Below are 16877 nucleotides of genomic sequence, written 5' to 3' on the forward strand. Positions count from 1 at the left end.
TTCAAGGGTTTTTGGCAATGATACTGTGTAACAAATGCAATATAAAATGCAATTAATCTCCTTAACTTGTCAACACATGAAAAATATCCTTTTTTTTTTTGAAAAAAACTGCAACTTTAATAAACCCTTTTTTCCTTAAGTTCTAGATCTTGGCTTTAAATGTTGTTCAGTGGTCCTGCCTTTATCTCAGGTCTGTAATGTATATAGAGCAAATATAAATGTGGCAATGTACAGATGATAGAAAAACTGATTTTTTTTTTCTTACGCAGTTTGGAAATCATTAAGATAACATTTATGCCTAAAATTTTAATATTTCTTTAACTTTCAGGGCTGTCTGAGCAAATATAGTACTTATTTTTGTGAGTATGAGAAGTGCATATTCCAAAAGATTTTTACCTGCATCACCAGATGAAACTGAATGTTACCTGTATGCAAAGCGAAATAAAGCAGAAAGTGATCAAAAAATCAGAGAGAAAGAGGAGCAGCAAAAGCTAGAACAAAGCATACACTGTGGGAGCAAGTGCCAAATATCACCACATGAACTCCCCTATTTGTCAGAAAGACAAAACAACTGGGCATTAGAAAAACAGAGCTGTGATATAGCAAGAAAAACTTGTATGAGAGAGTGTTTCAGTTCTAAAACTTGTAGTAATGAAGGATTGGCATGTAGAGTATCAGAAAATGAACCGTTCACCAAAAAATGGAGTCCTGAAAATGAAGACCAAAGGCAAATAGATGAGATTTCCCTGAATGTATGTGGACAGCCTCTTGAAACAGAGCTGCTCAATGTGTCGAGTGCTGCTGACACATGTCAAAATCTGCCAGTCCTAAACCCACCCCAAGTGCAGCAGAGCAACAGTGTAGAGCAAAATAATAAAAGAAATGAGGATAATCAGCTCAAACAAAGTTCTTCAGATACATTCTTAAACAGACACAGGTTTCAGACTGAATTGTTAATTCAAAAGTCTGTCTTCAATAAAAAGTGGCAGCAATACCAGCTTTTTCAAATTCCATTTTTGAGTAGAACAAGTTCTGAGTTTTCACCCAGAGAAAATAAAAAAAGTAAATTTCTGGACAATGTATGTTCTGCAGAAGATAAAAATTATTCCAGTTGCAATAAGGAGACTACTGCAGAAAAAGATAATAAAGAAAAAAATAATTCATTGTATGTATTTCAAACATTGAAACCTTTTAAGAGTATACAGCCACTGAAAATCCCTGATTTTCAATTTCCTAGGATTTCAAATAAAATAAATAGTAAACAATCATTAACTAACTTTAAGGAAACAGATAGAAAGAATTTTGAAGGTGAACCATCTTTCATGCAGTCTAAACAGATATGTGATGTGCAAAAAATGTCTAAGATAGGGAAACAACATATGAAAAATTATAAAAGCAGTGTAAGAGCTTCAACTCTTGGTTCTGAATTTAAAGAAAAGATTTGCCCACCAATTAGCAAACAGGAGAACAGTGGTTTGGCAGAAGGAGAAGTATCTGGAACTTATTTCAGATGCAACAGCACTGACACTGAATATAATAAAATATTTGCTGACAATGACTTCAAAGATAAAATAATGGAGAATTCAGAGGATGATGATGACCAGAAGTTGAAGATTTACATCTACATTAACGCTAAAAATGTTCAAAATGATAAATGTGTCAGCTTTAATGATCTTCTGCAGAGAAGAGAGAGGAAGAGCACTAATGAGTATGCAGGAACATTTCATATGCAGATGAATATTCCAGTAACAACAGAAGCATTAGACAAAAATAAGTTAAACCTACACTCTAGTGTGCATGATTCCAACAGGGATATTCGCTTGTATGAAGCAGAATCAAAACCCTCCACAAAGGGAATGCTTGATTTCCAAAGTTATGTAACAAAAAATAGTACATTTAAAAGTAATTCTCCTTGCATTATTGTGCAGGATTTTCCAGATAAGAGAGCAAGTTGCAATGTGTTTAGGGGAAAGGAAATGATCAAATTAAAGTTTTCATTTCAAAACATGTTTGGATGGGTCAGGATGTGGACTGAGTCTTTCCATGAAGATATGCCCACCTGTCAGGATGGCAGTGTTACACCTTGGTCTCTTTGCCATGACACATTAAAAGAGCAGTGCAATGCTCAAGAGTTGGTAAAGAGCACTATAAATAGGAACCACAATGATAAAATATTCATGTGTTTGCTGGCTGCTGTTTCAAAGCATCTGAAGGTGGAGGTACTGAAGATAATACTTGCTTCCTTTTTCAGTAGCACAAATACTTTATTGACAGCTGAGGGGAAGACTATGCGAGGAGAGAAACAGCCTTCATGTGGCAGAAAGGAAAATCAGTTAAACTCGTGCACAAATGGTTCTTTGAGGCAAACCACAGGATTTTTTAAAGAAAATGAAACTTATCCAGGATTTGTAAGTTCTAAATTTGTGGAAAACATTGATTTTGAGTTGCATAATGGATACAAGAGAAGATGTTTTTCTAGAACTTTAGGTGAAGACGAGTACACTTTCCTACAAAGAATTGCCCTCTTTCATAACCAAAAAAGCAGATTATGTAAGGGAAGACATGTCAGGAAACACCACCTCTTATCCAGAGTGAGTGACAGGTTTAACACTGATTTGAGGTCAGTCAGGCACAAAAACAGTATGAAAAAGCAGATTTTATGTGCTAAATACCTGATCTTGCTGCAGAACTCTTCTGATAGTTCTTCACTACACAAGATCTATTGCTGCAATATCACAAAAGTACTGTATCTGACAGGAGCCAATCTTAGATACCAAAGTTACTTTCCTGCTCATTCACAACTGAAATTTGAAAAGGTACATAAGAAAAGTACAAATCAGGAAATATCAGTAAATACTCTAAAGCAGGAGAAGAGCAAACCAAGCACAAGGCTTAACAGTTCTTTTCATGTAGAATTATTTAAAGCTTTCCCTTTTGTTTCATATGAAAATAAGAAACACAAAACAACTGGATATAGAAATTGCATAACTTCTACAAATGAAGTCACTAATGAAGTAACATATACCATGAAAAAAAATTTGGGTAACTCTAGTTATATAAATACTGATGAAAAAGAATGTGTTAATTCAAAAGAGTTTCAAATGAATTGTCATGGTTTTCTTTCTAAAAAATCTTATTCTATTTTCGACACATATGAAAAAATTCCCCTAGCTACTGATCCTGAAGAGTTTGACCAGATCCCAATTAAAAAGCAAGACAGTTCTATCCAAAAAGAATTGTGTGGAGAAAGTGCAGTCACTGGCTCAAAAGAGATTCAGTGTTTACCTGTTGAATCAAATGATGTCTTAATTCTATCTGAGCAGCCAAAAGCAACCACAGAAGAATATAATTCTCTCCTGTTGCCAGATGGACAAATAAACAAAGACGAGAATTGCAAAGACCTAGATACTTGTAGCCCACATCTAGCAAATAAAATAGTAGACAATCAAAATGCTTATTTATTTTCTCAAAATTTATCTCCTAGTTCCTCAAATATTTATCAGTCTGTAATTTTGCCATCGGATAGCAGCTCTTTTGTCAGCAGAGAAGTAAGTGAAGATGAGCACTGCAGGAATTTCTCAATTGCAGACAAGCAAAAGGCAAGTGAAACAATTCCTGCCATGGTACAGTATCAATCCACGGGAAGTCCTGCCATGACAGATGCAGACTTGCAATTGCAGGCTAAAGAAACAGCACAGTTTTCTTTACCAGGCCATAAACAGACAAATAAGACAGGCAGTTCAGATCCAGCAACTTTGAAACAACATCTTGAATATGCAAAAGTGCAGGAAGAGAGAAATTATGAACTAATGCATGTAACTAATGAAAGTCAATGTGAGACTGTAATGAATTACTTGATTATGTCATATTCAGAAGATAAATCTGAAACATTCATTGCCTCAGAAGAGGAATTTAAAATGCCTTTATTCATAATGAACAATGGATGTCTTGAAGATGCAAAAGATAACTATTTACCCTTAGAAAATAAAATCACACACGAATTTGAACTGAAGAGAAAATTTGATTTAGTGCTAGAAGAGCTACGTATGTTTCATGAAATTAGCAAGGAAAGTGTAAACAATTTATCTAGTTTGGAAACAAACTTGCCCAACAGTTACTGGGAATTAAATAATGCTGAGGGGAAAGATGAAAACATGACAAGGGTTTCTCAAAGGAAAATGTGTATTTCTCCTCCAATTTCTGATACCACAAAAGGAAAACACAAAACTGACATTAATGAAAGTTCATTACATGAAAAGATATTAAATGAAAATGAAGACCGGAAAGTTTCTAAGGAATATTCTATTTCAAGGATGTCAAGCGAAGAATTGCTGCGCTCCCCTGAAGAAGGTAAGCACATGGAATTACTGTGTTATGTAATTAGGAACATTTAAATTTTAGGCAGTATTTGGTTTGCTTTAAAAGTGTATTTTTCAACTGAAAGAATTCCATGTTTTCATGGAATTCAAAGTTTGGTGGACAAATGTATTTGCCTATGCAGAGCCAAAACTGAAAAATCCACATTACTGCAGTGACCTGCACACTGTGTTATAGCAGGTGTAGCTCAGAATTCATCTGGTCAGCTCCAGGCTTGCTCAAACCTGTATTAATGCACATTCTGCTTCAGATTATTCATTTTGTCTGATTTCATCACACTGAGCCCTAAACTCCCTGAAAGACTTAAACCCACAATGAGACGCACATTTAAAGGGAGAAAAATACTCAATTAAAACATGATACAATGTTTACAAAGGAGACAACTGTTTCCTTCCAACTGATGTCATGGACTCAGTCATAGAATAGTTTGGGTTGGTAGGGATATTTACATGTCATGTCGTCGAGTTCAATCCCCTGCCATGACGAGGGACATCTGCAAATAGATCAGATTGGACAGAGCCCTGTCCAACCTCCTATCCCACTTGCTTCATAATCAAGAAGCATTTAATGAGTAGAGGAAGACACCAAGAAAAAAAAACAAAACAAACAATTAAATGCTCTACCTTCTTGTATAAATAACTCAAAAGTGACAAGTAAATTATTCAAAAAAAACCCCAAAGCAAAACAAAAAACTGTCTTCAGACAGTGTATTTATCAGATTTTGGACCTGAATTTCAGTTTGTCGAAGTGTTGAGTTCTCACAGCTGCAAACAAAATTGGTGAGATTTATGCTTTGGTCGCATTTGGTAAATTATAGGATGAAAATGCAGCCATCTCAAAATTGTCATCAGAGCTAAATTTTTCAGTGATTTGGCTCTAAATTTATAAAGCGAATGTTTGAAAGGGTTATGACAGAAAGTAGTGTCTGGGAAGAAATTGTTAAAGTGTCACAGAAAAGCCCCAGAAGGAATTCTGTTCAGTAGAGCTTTAACAGTATAATGTGCTGCAAGTTGCACCTGAATGGGTTGCAGAGCCTGAAAACCTAACAGATACTGGGAAAATGGCTCAGCAAGAGATCACTTTTCTGCCTAAGCCTGGAATAAGAAGATCCAAGTGGAGCAACTGATATGTCACCAGAGGATTAAAACTTGCACTATTGCACTTATGCAAAGGAGATTTTCATGAGGTGTAGAAACAGCTTTTTCCAAGCCTCTGAGAATGAGACTTTGCAGCTTCATTAACATTACCTATAGTGTGCACACGTGTTTTAAGCACATCAACAAGAACCACAAATTAATTACTAGATGAAACAAACTTAGATATTTGTTTATAGTAATCAAATTTAAAAATTAAATGTATTTGTTTGTTTGTTTGTTTTTACACTATTTAGGTGCAGCCTATAGAAACCCATACATATGGAATCCAGCTTTTTTACCCGGCACAGTTTTTAAGGAACAAAGCTATAATTTACAGAAAGAAGGAGGTAATAGTCACATTATTCTGCAATTTATACCACAAATCCAAGTGCTAATAGACTTATTTATCAAACACTTGTATTTGTTTTCTTCCCTTTTTATTTCTATCTCTATAGAAATCACATTTGGTTTAATTGTAGGTTACTAGAAAAGTGTCCTGTCTTCAGCTTGGTTCACAGAACAAGCCATGTTGATGAGTATTTTTGTTCTTTGGAGAGAAGAAAAGAACTTTAACAACATGGGGTTTCCTTTGTTGCTTATTTCAGAGCCATTTGGAACACACATCTTTGGGCCTTCAACCGTTGTATAGCCAAGATATACTACAGAGAGAACATAATTCATTATACTTTTTTTGAAGATTTTGCACACATTGTAGAGGGAAATTCAGAAGGATATTGTGAAGTGATCTTTTAGGATTTCAGAAAGCATGTTTTGGCAGTTTTCTCAACATATGGAAAGAGTAAAACAAGTAATTTGGTTTATTCTCAAATGAAATACTAAAACTTTGTCAAGAAAAGGCTATACATAAACTTCTGTTTATTTAATGAAATCATGTGCTGCTATTTTGACTTTTATTCCCCATTGCATCTCTTAAAACTACCGCACAATTTTCTGGTTTCAGAATTCAGAGACTGTTTCCTTCACTCAGTCCATTCTAGGAAATAGAGAGACTGAAATACTTAAACAATTACAGATGATCTCTGGTGTTCTTTTCACCTATATTTATTGGAGTTATGTCATCTTGTGAAAATATTTCATATGCCAAATACAAATTGTTGCAGAAAATTCTGCTCTACGTCTTTGCTCTTTGTCACTACTGCCTAAGATTTTATAATTTTTGTGATGTAGATTCTAGTTTCTGACTTACATAGTAGGCATTGTAATTGCTTAGGGAAATTCAAATTCCAGAATGCTGGAATGTAATACACCAAGGTGGTTGATGCCAGCATCATGGAAGTCTTGTTCAGATGAGATTGAACCTTGCTAAGTGAAATAATGTTCCTCCCATGACCTGGATGTTTTCCCTTTCTTCCTTCCCTGCTGTTTTGGGCTGCTGGGTCAAGGGCAAAGGAAGTCAGATGCTTTCCTCCATTGCCATTATTTCCTTTACATTGCTTCCTAGTGTTCTGTAAACTCCTATCTGAGCTTCTCTAGAAATTTTTGGGAAGAGACTGTAGCAATGAGTGTCTCTTTTTCCTCCGTGATTGCTGAGGAATTGTGCAGGTTGTTGGGGCAATGGCATATTTCTGGGGCATTTAACACCTTATTTCCAGTGTTTTGTCAGAATAAACAGGAACCTAATATTATTCCAGTAGAAGAAGCTGAAAAATTGACTGTTCCCCTCATCATCCTTCTCAGTTGATGGCAAATAGGAAACTATTGAGTATTGTCTTTCTTTGAGGAGGTACATTGACAGAGACAGTTCTCTTCCATTTACACTGAAAGTTGCCTTGGAGGTTATTCTGAAACCATGTCTGTCAGGGGAAATGCTGTACCTACAGTACTATAGGAGTTAGTGTCAGGAGTTATGCTGATATGTGGCTGTCTCCCTCTATTTTTCAGTAGGATTCTGAGCCATCACATCTTGTCACAGGACCTGTGACTGCTTTGGAAAGGAGATACCTAGGTGGGACAAGAAGATTTGTACTCCAGTAGCTTTACAATTTACTGTACAGTTTATTGGGACTAACAACCATGCTTTCCTGGCTATGTATAAACACACAACACTTGACTTAACTTTCAGTGCATGTCTTTCCTGTTCTAGCTGGCTCTTATGAGTCTTAGAAAAGACATAACAGTACTGCTGTCTCATCAATGACTTAAGAATGGAACTCTGGGATTCTTTTTTTTCTCATCCCACAATTTAAAATTCTTGTAAAAGGCATAGAGAATTTTTTCTCTCCCATTACTAGGATACCAGCTGAACACTGAAGGCTCTTGTACACACACTATTTGATGTTCTGGCTAACTGCTCAGTGCTTCACTATTTTATAGAATAATGCAAAAAGAACTGGAAAAAATCTTGTGAAATTTGACCCCTTCCTCTTCCAGATGAATAATTTTCCTAATCTCTAGTTAACAAGGTCATGGTCTTCTATTCTGCCCCAGTGAGTATTATTTTATGCAAAACAGAACAACTTATAAAGGAAGACTGACACTACACTGATCACTGGTTGACATCACTACATGGTGCATACTTCACCTAATAGAATGTGGAACAGAAAACAGACACCCTCCTATCCTGATTTGTGTAAAATGAGTGACACAGGGCAAGGTGCCAGACTAATCATGAGTATTAAAGCATATCCACCTCATCATGTCCTCTCTGTCCTGAAATGCTAACTTGTATTAAATTATGGGCCTTGCAGTCTGCTAGGAAAGTTATGTAATGTTGAGTTGAGGATTATTCTAATCAGAAGGAATCTGCACATGACCCAGCTGCAAGCATTTCCTTTTTAGCCCAAAAGGATCTGTTAGATGCTCTGCAACAGAATGGAGGTAGGATAGAATGTAGTAAAGGATTGCTTAATTAATATTGGTCTAATTTATCTGTCTCCTCAGGATGTAATTCTTGCTTATCATACAGATTTCTGGGTCTCATTTTTTATTCTTTCTTTTAAATATAGGATACTTTTTGTCTCGTGACATCATACGAGTACAGCCTCTTAAAACATGCAAGGGCCCCATCAGGATTGGGTTGTCAAGAAAGGCTCGGCCAAAGAAGCTTCATCCTTATCTGAAATGACTTCCAGGATTCTTTTACCAGCCTTCACAACTGGGATCACTCTGCTTGAAAACTGTTGAAATGTTTTAATGTTAATTTTTTTTTGGTACTTTGATCTGTGTGATTTAAGGGTTTTTTAGATATTAATATTGCAGTATTTACTAGTGATTTATTTAGGAATACTCCTGTGAATACTTGATAGCAAAGGGATTTATAATGAATGTCTACTAGTAGAAGCTTTAATGGAAGGGTGAATTCCTTTTAAAGTTTATGTAATATTAATAAAATCTGCCATGTATTTTTCATCTATTACAATATACAGTTGAAATTTTCTGTCACATCCACACAACCTTAGAATCCTCTGTGTGTTTATGTAGTTTTAAAAGCTCAGTAAGTATTATTTTTAAAGAGGTTTGTTACAAATGTTTAGAGTGATGTAGAGGAGAATTTCAGGAAGTTAAGTTTAGATTGCTGAAAGGAAGATTATGTTTTAGGCTTCAGAAGTTGTTTCCCCTGAGATACCTTCAGTTCCATGTACTTGTCCCATTAGACAAAGAGTTGGAAAGGAATAAAGCTGTAAAGGATACAGACAGGTTGTCTCATTCTGAGGGTACTGATTCCATTTCATACAGCATGGAGGCAAAATAACAATGCATAAATTCTGGAGATTAAGTGTCTTGAGAAATGGGGACACTTAGACTGCTCTGAAGCATGCAGATTTTGGTTAGGGACATCTGCTAATTGTTATTTTACTGATATTTTTGTTATAAAGAATAGGGACAGTTTCAACTGAATAAAAGCACTGCAAGAAACAAAACTGAATGAAGTCTGAAAAAAAAATCCTGAAGTGTTAAAACAAGAGTAATCTAATACCACGTATTCAAAAGAAAGCTTTAAACCCTCTGATTGCACAGAGCAGAGTTTTTAGAAAGAACGTATTTCAACCTGCCATGGATAAGAGTATTCCAATATAAAAAATGTTCCAGAACAGTGATGGAATGATCATAAACCCCTATAAAAATAACAATACATCGTTGCAGCTGACAAAAGGAAACTGCACAAGCTGAATTGATAGGGAATTTATCTGCAGATAAATTATTTTATAGAATTTCTAGCGACAGTGCAAAGACTAACTTAACAGTTTAATTTCTTTAGCAGCAACATTCAGAATATATCATATGTAATAGTAAGCCTCAGTGTGTTTATGTTATAAGGATCTAAATAAGAAAAACAAATTCAGTCTACAATATTGAGAGGAATCAACAAAACAATAAAATGAAGAAAAAGAGTTTTAATTTGGTTCATAGTTCCTTTTGTAGGAAATAGTAAGAATCTCAGATGAAAATTTGTTTCTAGGAACAACTGGTTCTGAAAGAAGAGTTCCTAAGCTGATCTGTTGACCACAAATTGTCCAAAAGGTGCAGTAAATGGTGTGCACCTAGTTTAAATATTAATTTAAATGTTAATGTGATTTTAAACAACAACATTTTCTAACTTTCCCACTAAAATTTTGATGATACAGATGTAAAACTGTCCATGCTAATGGGAAGCAGAGTTCTGGACAAGACATTATCCTTCGTCAGCATACCTATTTTATAGAAAAGTTTAAAAGGGCTAAACAAATGGACAGCTAGGACATGTTTAGAAGCAGCTTCTAGGAGAGCAGGGCCATTAGACCACTCCCTTGGGAGTATGGAAAAGAGACAGTAGCTGGACAGAAATGGATGGATGGATGGATGGATGGATGGATGGATGGATGGATGGATGGATGGATGGATGGATGGGTGGATGGATGAAGGGATGACTTTGTTTCACCTTTACCATCAGCAGCAGACATTTCTGTCTCAGAGAGGTGTCACAGGGTGACACTGTGGAGCAGATTGAGGACCTATGGGTGGTAGCAATCTCTAAATGTCAGTTGAGGGCTGGTAGAGGAATTCTGGTTTTTCAGTGCTTTGCAACAAGTATCAACTTAAGTTTCTCTGGATCCCAGCAAGAAGAAGCTGATCTCAATCCTTTAGCTAAGTGTTGTTTATTGTGCACTGGCACAGAGCAAGGGGTCTATTGGCATTGGAATGTTCCCCTGGAGTTTTGTCCCACAGCTGGGCAAACAGTTCTCGAGGTCTGCCAGACATGAACTGGCTGTCAGGCACGATGTCCTGTCGAGAGCTTCTTTAGGTCATATTTGTAAAGGCTGATGTTTAAAGTAGGAGGATTTCTTACAATTTGGGAGTGGTGCTTCTGTATTTACAACCAATTCTATGAATTCTTTGGGAAAGCTTCTCTCTGTGTCATTTCCTATAGAGTGATATCTTTATCCCATAGAGTCATTTCCTATATCTTCTTGTGCAATTGGCCTGTGATCATTGATGACATAGGGAATAAAATTAAAATGTTGCATTTTTAATAATTGTGGGGCAGCTCTGACAGCTATGGATTGGAAATAGGTATATAATTTCTGTCCTAGTACATCTGTGCTCCGACTGTTCAGAGCATGGAAATACCACATCTCAGATGCCTTAAAAAGCCACTAACCACAGAACTTCACACATTAGGGCAAGGACATCAACCAGAGTTGTGTGCCTACCAGAAGTTTCTGCACCACAGACTGGCCCAAGTTTGTAATGTCCAGGGGTCAAGACTTTAAATTCCTAGTATGGAGACTTCATAGCTTTAATTCTTAGTTAATAGTGTCCAACAGGCTCAAGGAAAAGGTCTTTGTCACTCTGAAATCAGTTATATCAGTATAAAGTCATGTATGGAGATGATGTGACCCCAACAAAGAGTCCTTGTAAAGAACGTTCACATAAGTTATTATGAAACTGAAGGATAAACTGTTCCTTGAAATACTTAGGCATTTTTATTCTGCATTGTAGTAAATTTTGGAAACTCAGATTAGTCTAAAATCTGCATAAATTAATATCATGGAAAGATTCCATGAAATGACTTCAGCATTGTTTATACAGCAAATCATCCTTCCACCAAAGAACAGTTTGCTTATTTTTAAATCAATGAATTCACCTGTTTTCAAGATACGTTTCTTTATCTGATGCTTGTAGAAGAAAATAGTACAATGCTTTTCACTGCAGAAGACAGAGATACACAAGCTACTTTTTCAGGACAAACGACAAAATCTTAATTCACTGAATTTATACTCAGTAGCAAACTTCCTTGTGTTTAATGGTGCAGGTTGTGCAAGAATATCCTCAAATATCCTGGAAAAACTACTGGAAAATTCCCAAGCGCAAAGAAACCCCAGACAATATGTCAAACAAAACAACAAAAATTGGACCATGCAGAGAAGTAGAATAGTCCAGCTGAGATATTATGTAAACTTTATGTCTGACTGCTCATTCATCTGGAGAGAGCTGCTAACAACATGCCCTGATCTTCAATAGCAGAGGAAGGGTTGGCACTGGGAGTGCTGCCTGGCCATCTGCCAGCTTCAGCTTCCCCAGCCACCGTCAGCTGGAACTGCTCAGGTACCTCGTTCTGCTGGGAAGCAGCACATGAGCACTCAGCTGTGCAGAGCAGCCATGGGAGCTGGCACCACTCCATGGACTTTGGGACTTGCATGGGAAAATGCCAAGCCAAGATCCTGCCATATGCCTTTCCATATCTGTTTGAAGCAATGATAGATTTTGAATTTTTCTGTTGCAGACACCATATCTGGTGATGTTTTTTTGGGTTTGCTATGCTTGCTAATGCTGACTGTAACAGAAATGCAGATGTTAAGTGTCATTATCCTTTAATAATTATGCAGGAAAGCTTAAATATAATTTCTGAATCATCTTATATCAGCTGCTAGAACAATAGATATGGTTTGGGCTTGTTTAATACAAAAAGATTCAATTATAGCCTAATGAAAACCTTGAATTCCATTATATCTACCAATACATGTGTTTAATAAATTGTATTTGAATGCATTTTTTGTCTGGTTTTCAAATGACTGGATGCAAAGCTAAAACTGCTCATCTCAGTGTATTTTGGAGAAATGTGGGTGATTAATGACTGAGTATATGCAAGATTATTAAAATCCAGTTTAATAACAACACCTATATATAGAAATATAGCTGCTTTCTCTGTCAGGGAATTGAATCGAAACAGGTAATGAAGTGCTGTTACTTTTTCTGTTGAAAGACAGTTGGCAAACCAAAATAAATGACAAATTTCAGGGAAGGCTCTGTAGAAAGGGTTCAAATGACTGTATCTATCAAAAGGTTCTGCATTAAGGAAGACGGTACCATGGCATTTTTTGAATACACTTTACCAAGAAGTTTCACGTGGTTAGGGAAGACTTTTGGTCTTACAATTCACATTCAGTTTGGATTTTAGTTTTCTGCCTCCAGCATGGACACCCCATCATGTTATTCTGAGATACCGCTGGAGAACATACCTGCTGTTTTTCCCTAGCCAAAATACTGAGGTCACTTTAGCTCCTGTGTTCCTGCTGAGCCAGAGGTGGAGCATTTCTAAACAAAGTCTCAGGTAAAGTACCTTTTAAAAATAGAACTACATTTCAAAAATATCTGGGAAAATGAAAAGTTAAAATTATTTGTGTTAAAAATGGTTCAGGCGAAAATGTAAATAAGAGTTTCAATGTTTGTCAATTGATAGTCTGTGTGATAGCTGTCTTCATGGACTGCAGCAGTTTAACAAGTGATGTTTAACTTCATGAGAAAAATTAGTTTATCATGATCTGATAAGGTAATAAAAGAAAAGAGATTATTATTTTATAAAATATATGATACCATTTGGTATTTGGTTTGGATCAATGCTACCATAGAAATGTGTCCTCTGTTATGTGAAATTTTCCCAGTACAAGGCCTCTTCAATTATGAAAATATTTTTAGCCAGGAGCTATAATGAAAATTCAATATCAATTGTATTCAATATATGTACTAAGAAAGATGCATAGAATAATCTGCTGTCAAAGCACTTTTTCTCAAAGCTTAAATATGCAGAAATATGTCAAACTTAGCAAACAAATGTGAAAAATAAGTGCATTAGCATGAATATATACATACATATACATATACGTATGTGCATGTGTATAAACTACAATGTTTAAACTATTATCAAAATATATATTCTTATTGCCAGTGACATTTTGGAGCCTGTAACTCCACGTACTGGCACTGATAGATTTCAGAAATTGTGACAGAGGTTATGACTGTGTGTGGAGAGATGAGGAGCAGATTGAATTGACTTGGGAAACCCCAGTCAATAAAGTAAGGTAGGCCCTAAGGCGACCTGAATTGCCTTTGGGACAGAACTGTCTTCCTCCATTGATCAGTGGAGAGACTTAGGGGAAGCTTTTGCCACTCAGTGTTCTCAACAGACTGCAAGAGTTGAAAAATCTTTTTTTAACTTTTACTTGGACCAAGGGGTGGAAGACTTAGCTGTTTAAAGCATGCTCTCTAGCATTGAAATTCTGTTATTCACAGGTCTGTATTCAAGCAGCATCCAGGATCTCTACTCACAACTCACTGTTTACTGCACAATCTTGCAGCAAAGACTTGGTTTCTGTCTCAGAGGTTTTGGAATTCATTTTTTTTTTCCATCTGTAAATGTACTTTTAGTTATCACTTGTTACTATGATATTCAAAGGAGGAAAAAAAAAAAAAGAGTTTTTAAAGAGAGTAATCTTTGCTTTACTTCTACATAGTAGATAAAGAAAACTTTCAATTTTAAAATATTTCTGCTTATTTGGAGGAGGATATTGATGGAGCCATGAGTGAAGAGATGGATTATATGTATGCAACAGGCCGGTAACTGTCTGTGGCAAAGGCAGTGTCTCAGAGCCTGTAGATGGATTTTGAGTTTAATTCTTCTCATCTATTCCAAGCAATCTCACACTTTCTGGAGAGAAAATGGAGAATTATTCATTGAGAAATGAATAATGTTTTGTGTGCCATTTGGGCCAGCTTTTTGTGTGTCTTATCCTACATATCAACTTCTTCTTTGTGCCTCGCTTTCTTCCCTTTCCTTAACTTCTTTTATGCTGGAATTTTCTGAGGCCCTGCCACTATGGCAGAAAGCAAATAGAGTTAAATTTTCCCACACAACCTAGTTCCTGCAAAACTTACCTGTTCATCCTTGCCAAAGTTGTGAACTTACCTTGCTTGTGCCACAGAGGTGCACTATAACTGAGCAGCTGTCACAAACTACTGGTTTTGTCCAGTATTTTCATTGTGACAGAGGCTCTTTGGCCAGGGATGGGTGTGGAATGGTCTCACTGTTCTTCCCTCACCACATTTCTGTAAGCCTTTGCTATCACGGGGAGGGCTGAGTCAGCCAACTGTGAGATGGTGGACAGGAGTGGTTCTAAAAAACAGTAGTGTTAGAAATCTTCATTTCCCAAGGACCTGTGGAGTGTGATGGCCAAGGGAACTTGAACAAGACATTGATTTTGGAGCCACAGTCATAAGGAGAGACCTATGAGAATTAAAATATATTTCTACTTTTGCTTTCTATAAAGTATTTGTAAATAGTTCTTATTTCCTTTTATGCATGTATGTTTTTGTTTCACATGTATATTTTGCTATTTGTTTTCAAAAATCCCTGCTATTATCAATATATATATAAAAATAAAACATTTGCAAAAAGTGAAATCTGTAGAAAAACATGTTTTGACGTATATTCAGAAGAGGATCTCTATTGACATTTTCCAGAAGAGGACTTTTTTTCAAAGATGAAGAAAGCTTGAATTATGCTTGCATGCCACTACACTGCTCTTCTTTTATCCCATAGATTTAGTGTGTTATTACTCGAAAATAATTATAGGGTACAAAGATTGGAGTCGTGAGACATGAACATTTGAAAAAAATTTCAAGACTATTCACAAAATTGAAGACACAGCCCTTGACATGTTCATCCTTGTGAAAATTCTTCCTTTGTAAGTGCTGCCAAGGTCAATGTCAGCTTGAATTCTATAATGTATACTGTAAGTGCAAGCCATGCAGATTAGATCTGCCCAGAGCTATTCCTATTTCTTCATCCAGCTTTTAAAAATACATGTTTGTGCTCTTCTATTAAAAAAATTTCCATTAAAGAAATCAGCAGTCCAAGTTTGTATCAGGTCTTTCATTATATTCATTCTCCACCTACCTTTCATTTTTCCCCAGAAATACATACAAACAAGTTTCCATCTGCACATTGCTGAAAGTATTTTCATGTTCAATAACAACAGCATAATGTATTTCCTGCATTTTCCAGATAAGTTAATGAAATTAGATTATGCAGGGAATAAAAATAGTTCAATGCTAGGACTCATTATAAGAATCTTAACATTTACTAATAATGCTGAACTAATAATATTGAACATGGAATTGTATTTTAATTGCTTTTAACTCTAGGATGAATCTTTACCTGCATGAACTATGTTATTAGGGGCACAAAGTAATCCAAAGTGCAGCAATATTTCATGCAGTCCAACTTATTTTATTAAAGCTCCTATTTTTCTGAATCTTCCAAGGAAACAGGGGGAGGAAAACAGAGGGAAGGAGAGATAAAATAGTCTCTCATTGGTATGATTACTTAAATTGTGAAGTCAAATACGAGGTTGTTTGCTATTGAGGGATTTTAGGACCAAATCTTGTACTTCTTTTTCTGTACCAAGCTGTTTTTCTCTAGAAAAGAAAATACTGGGAGAAAATCTAGATCAACCTGATTCCTAGAGATACTTAGGAGATCCTTTAGACAATCCTAGGTCCTTATGGATTCCTGGAGATACAGGAATATACCTCCCTATATGACAGGGAGGTATGTGATGCTTCCAGGGCAATCACAAAGAGGAGTAGGAGTCTGTCAGTGTTTGCACTGGAATTTGTACAGAGTCATCTGTAGCTTTGGCCTTGGCATTCTCAGAGCTCAGGAATGTATCTTTAACAGCAGATGGACACTTTTAGATAATAATGGTAAAAACATCTGTCATAAATATTATCAACTTGATCCAGAAAATTGTGGTGTCAGAGGCTTTCTATCATTATCAATTATTCTGGACACCAAAGAAGGTGATAGTGGGCTTCCCAATTTGAAAACAATTTATATTGTTTCACTGGCACTAAGACATCTGCATTTCAGGGAGATGATGACCTTACAAATTACCCCCTTGATTGCCATATTAGTAAGCAGCTTACTGTCTTCTGGCTTTACTTTGGAAAAACCAGTGGGTTTTTAAAAGCGTGAACTACTGTTTTCTTCTGTTTCTGTTCACTCATATCTCCTTGCAGTGCTCATTGCTGCTGCTGGGCCAGCTGACCCTGCCACTGCCTGTTGACCCTGCCAGGCTGTCTGTT

General features: G+C 36.2%; 1 protein-coding gene across 1 annotated transcript; it reads left to right on the forward strand.

The window, feature by feature from the left end:
- Nucleotides 1-365: 365 nt before the first annotated feature.
- Nucleotides 366-9019, forward strand: RAD51AP2 (RAD51 associated protein 2; the record flags this gene model as incomplete). Its single annotated transcript, XM_079298288.1, has 5 exons — nucleotides 366-906; nucleotides 1435-1822; nucleotides 3053-4350; nucleotides 5768-5860; nucleotides 8480-9019. The coding sequence occupies 5 exons, from the start codon at nucleotides 366-368 to the stop codon at nucleotides 8596-8598; spliced, it is 2439 nt and encodes an 812-aa protein (XP_079154414.1). The 3' UTR covers nucleotides 8599-9019.
- Nucleotides 9020-16877: the final 7858 nt, after the last annotated feature.

Source organism: Erithacus rubecula, assembly GCF_903797595.1.
Source record: "Erithacus rubecula genome assembly, chromosome: 2".
NCBI classification, from domain to species: domain Eukaryota; kingdom Metazoa; phylum Chordata; class Aves; order Passeriformes; family Muscicapidae; genus Erithacus; species Erithacus rubecula.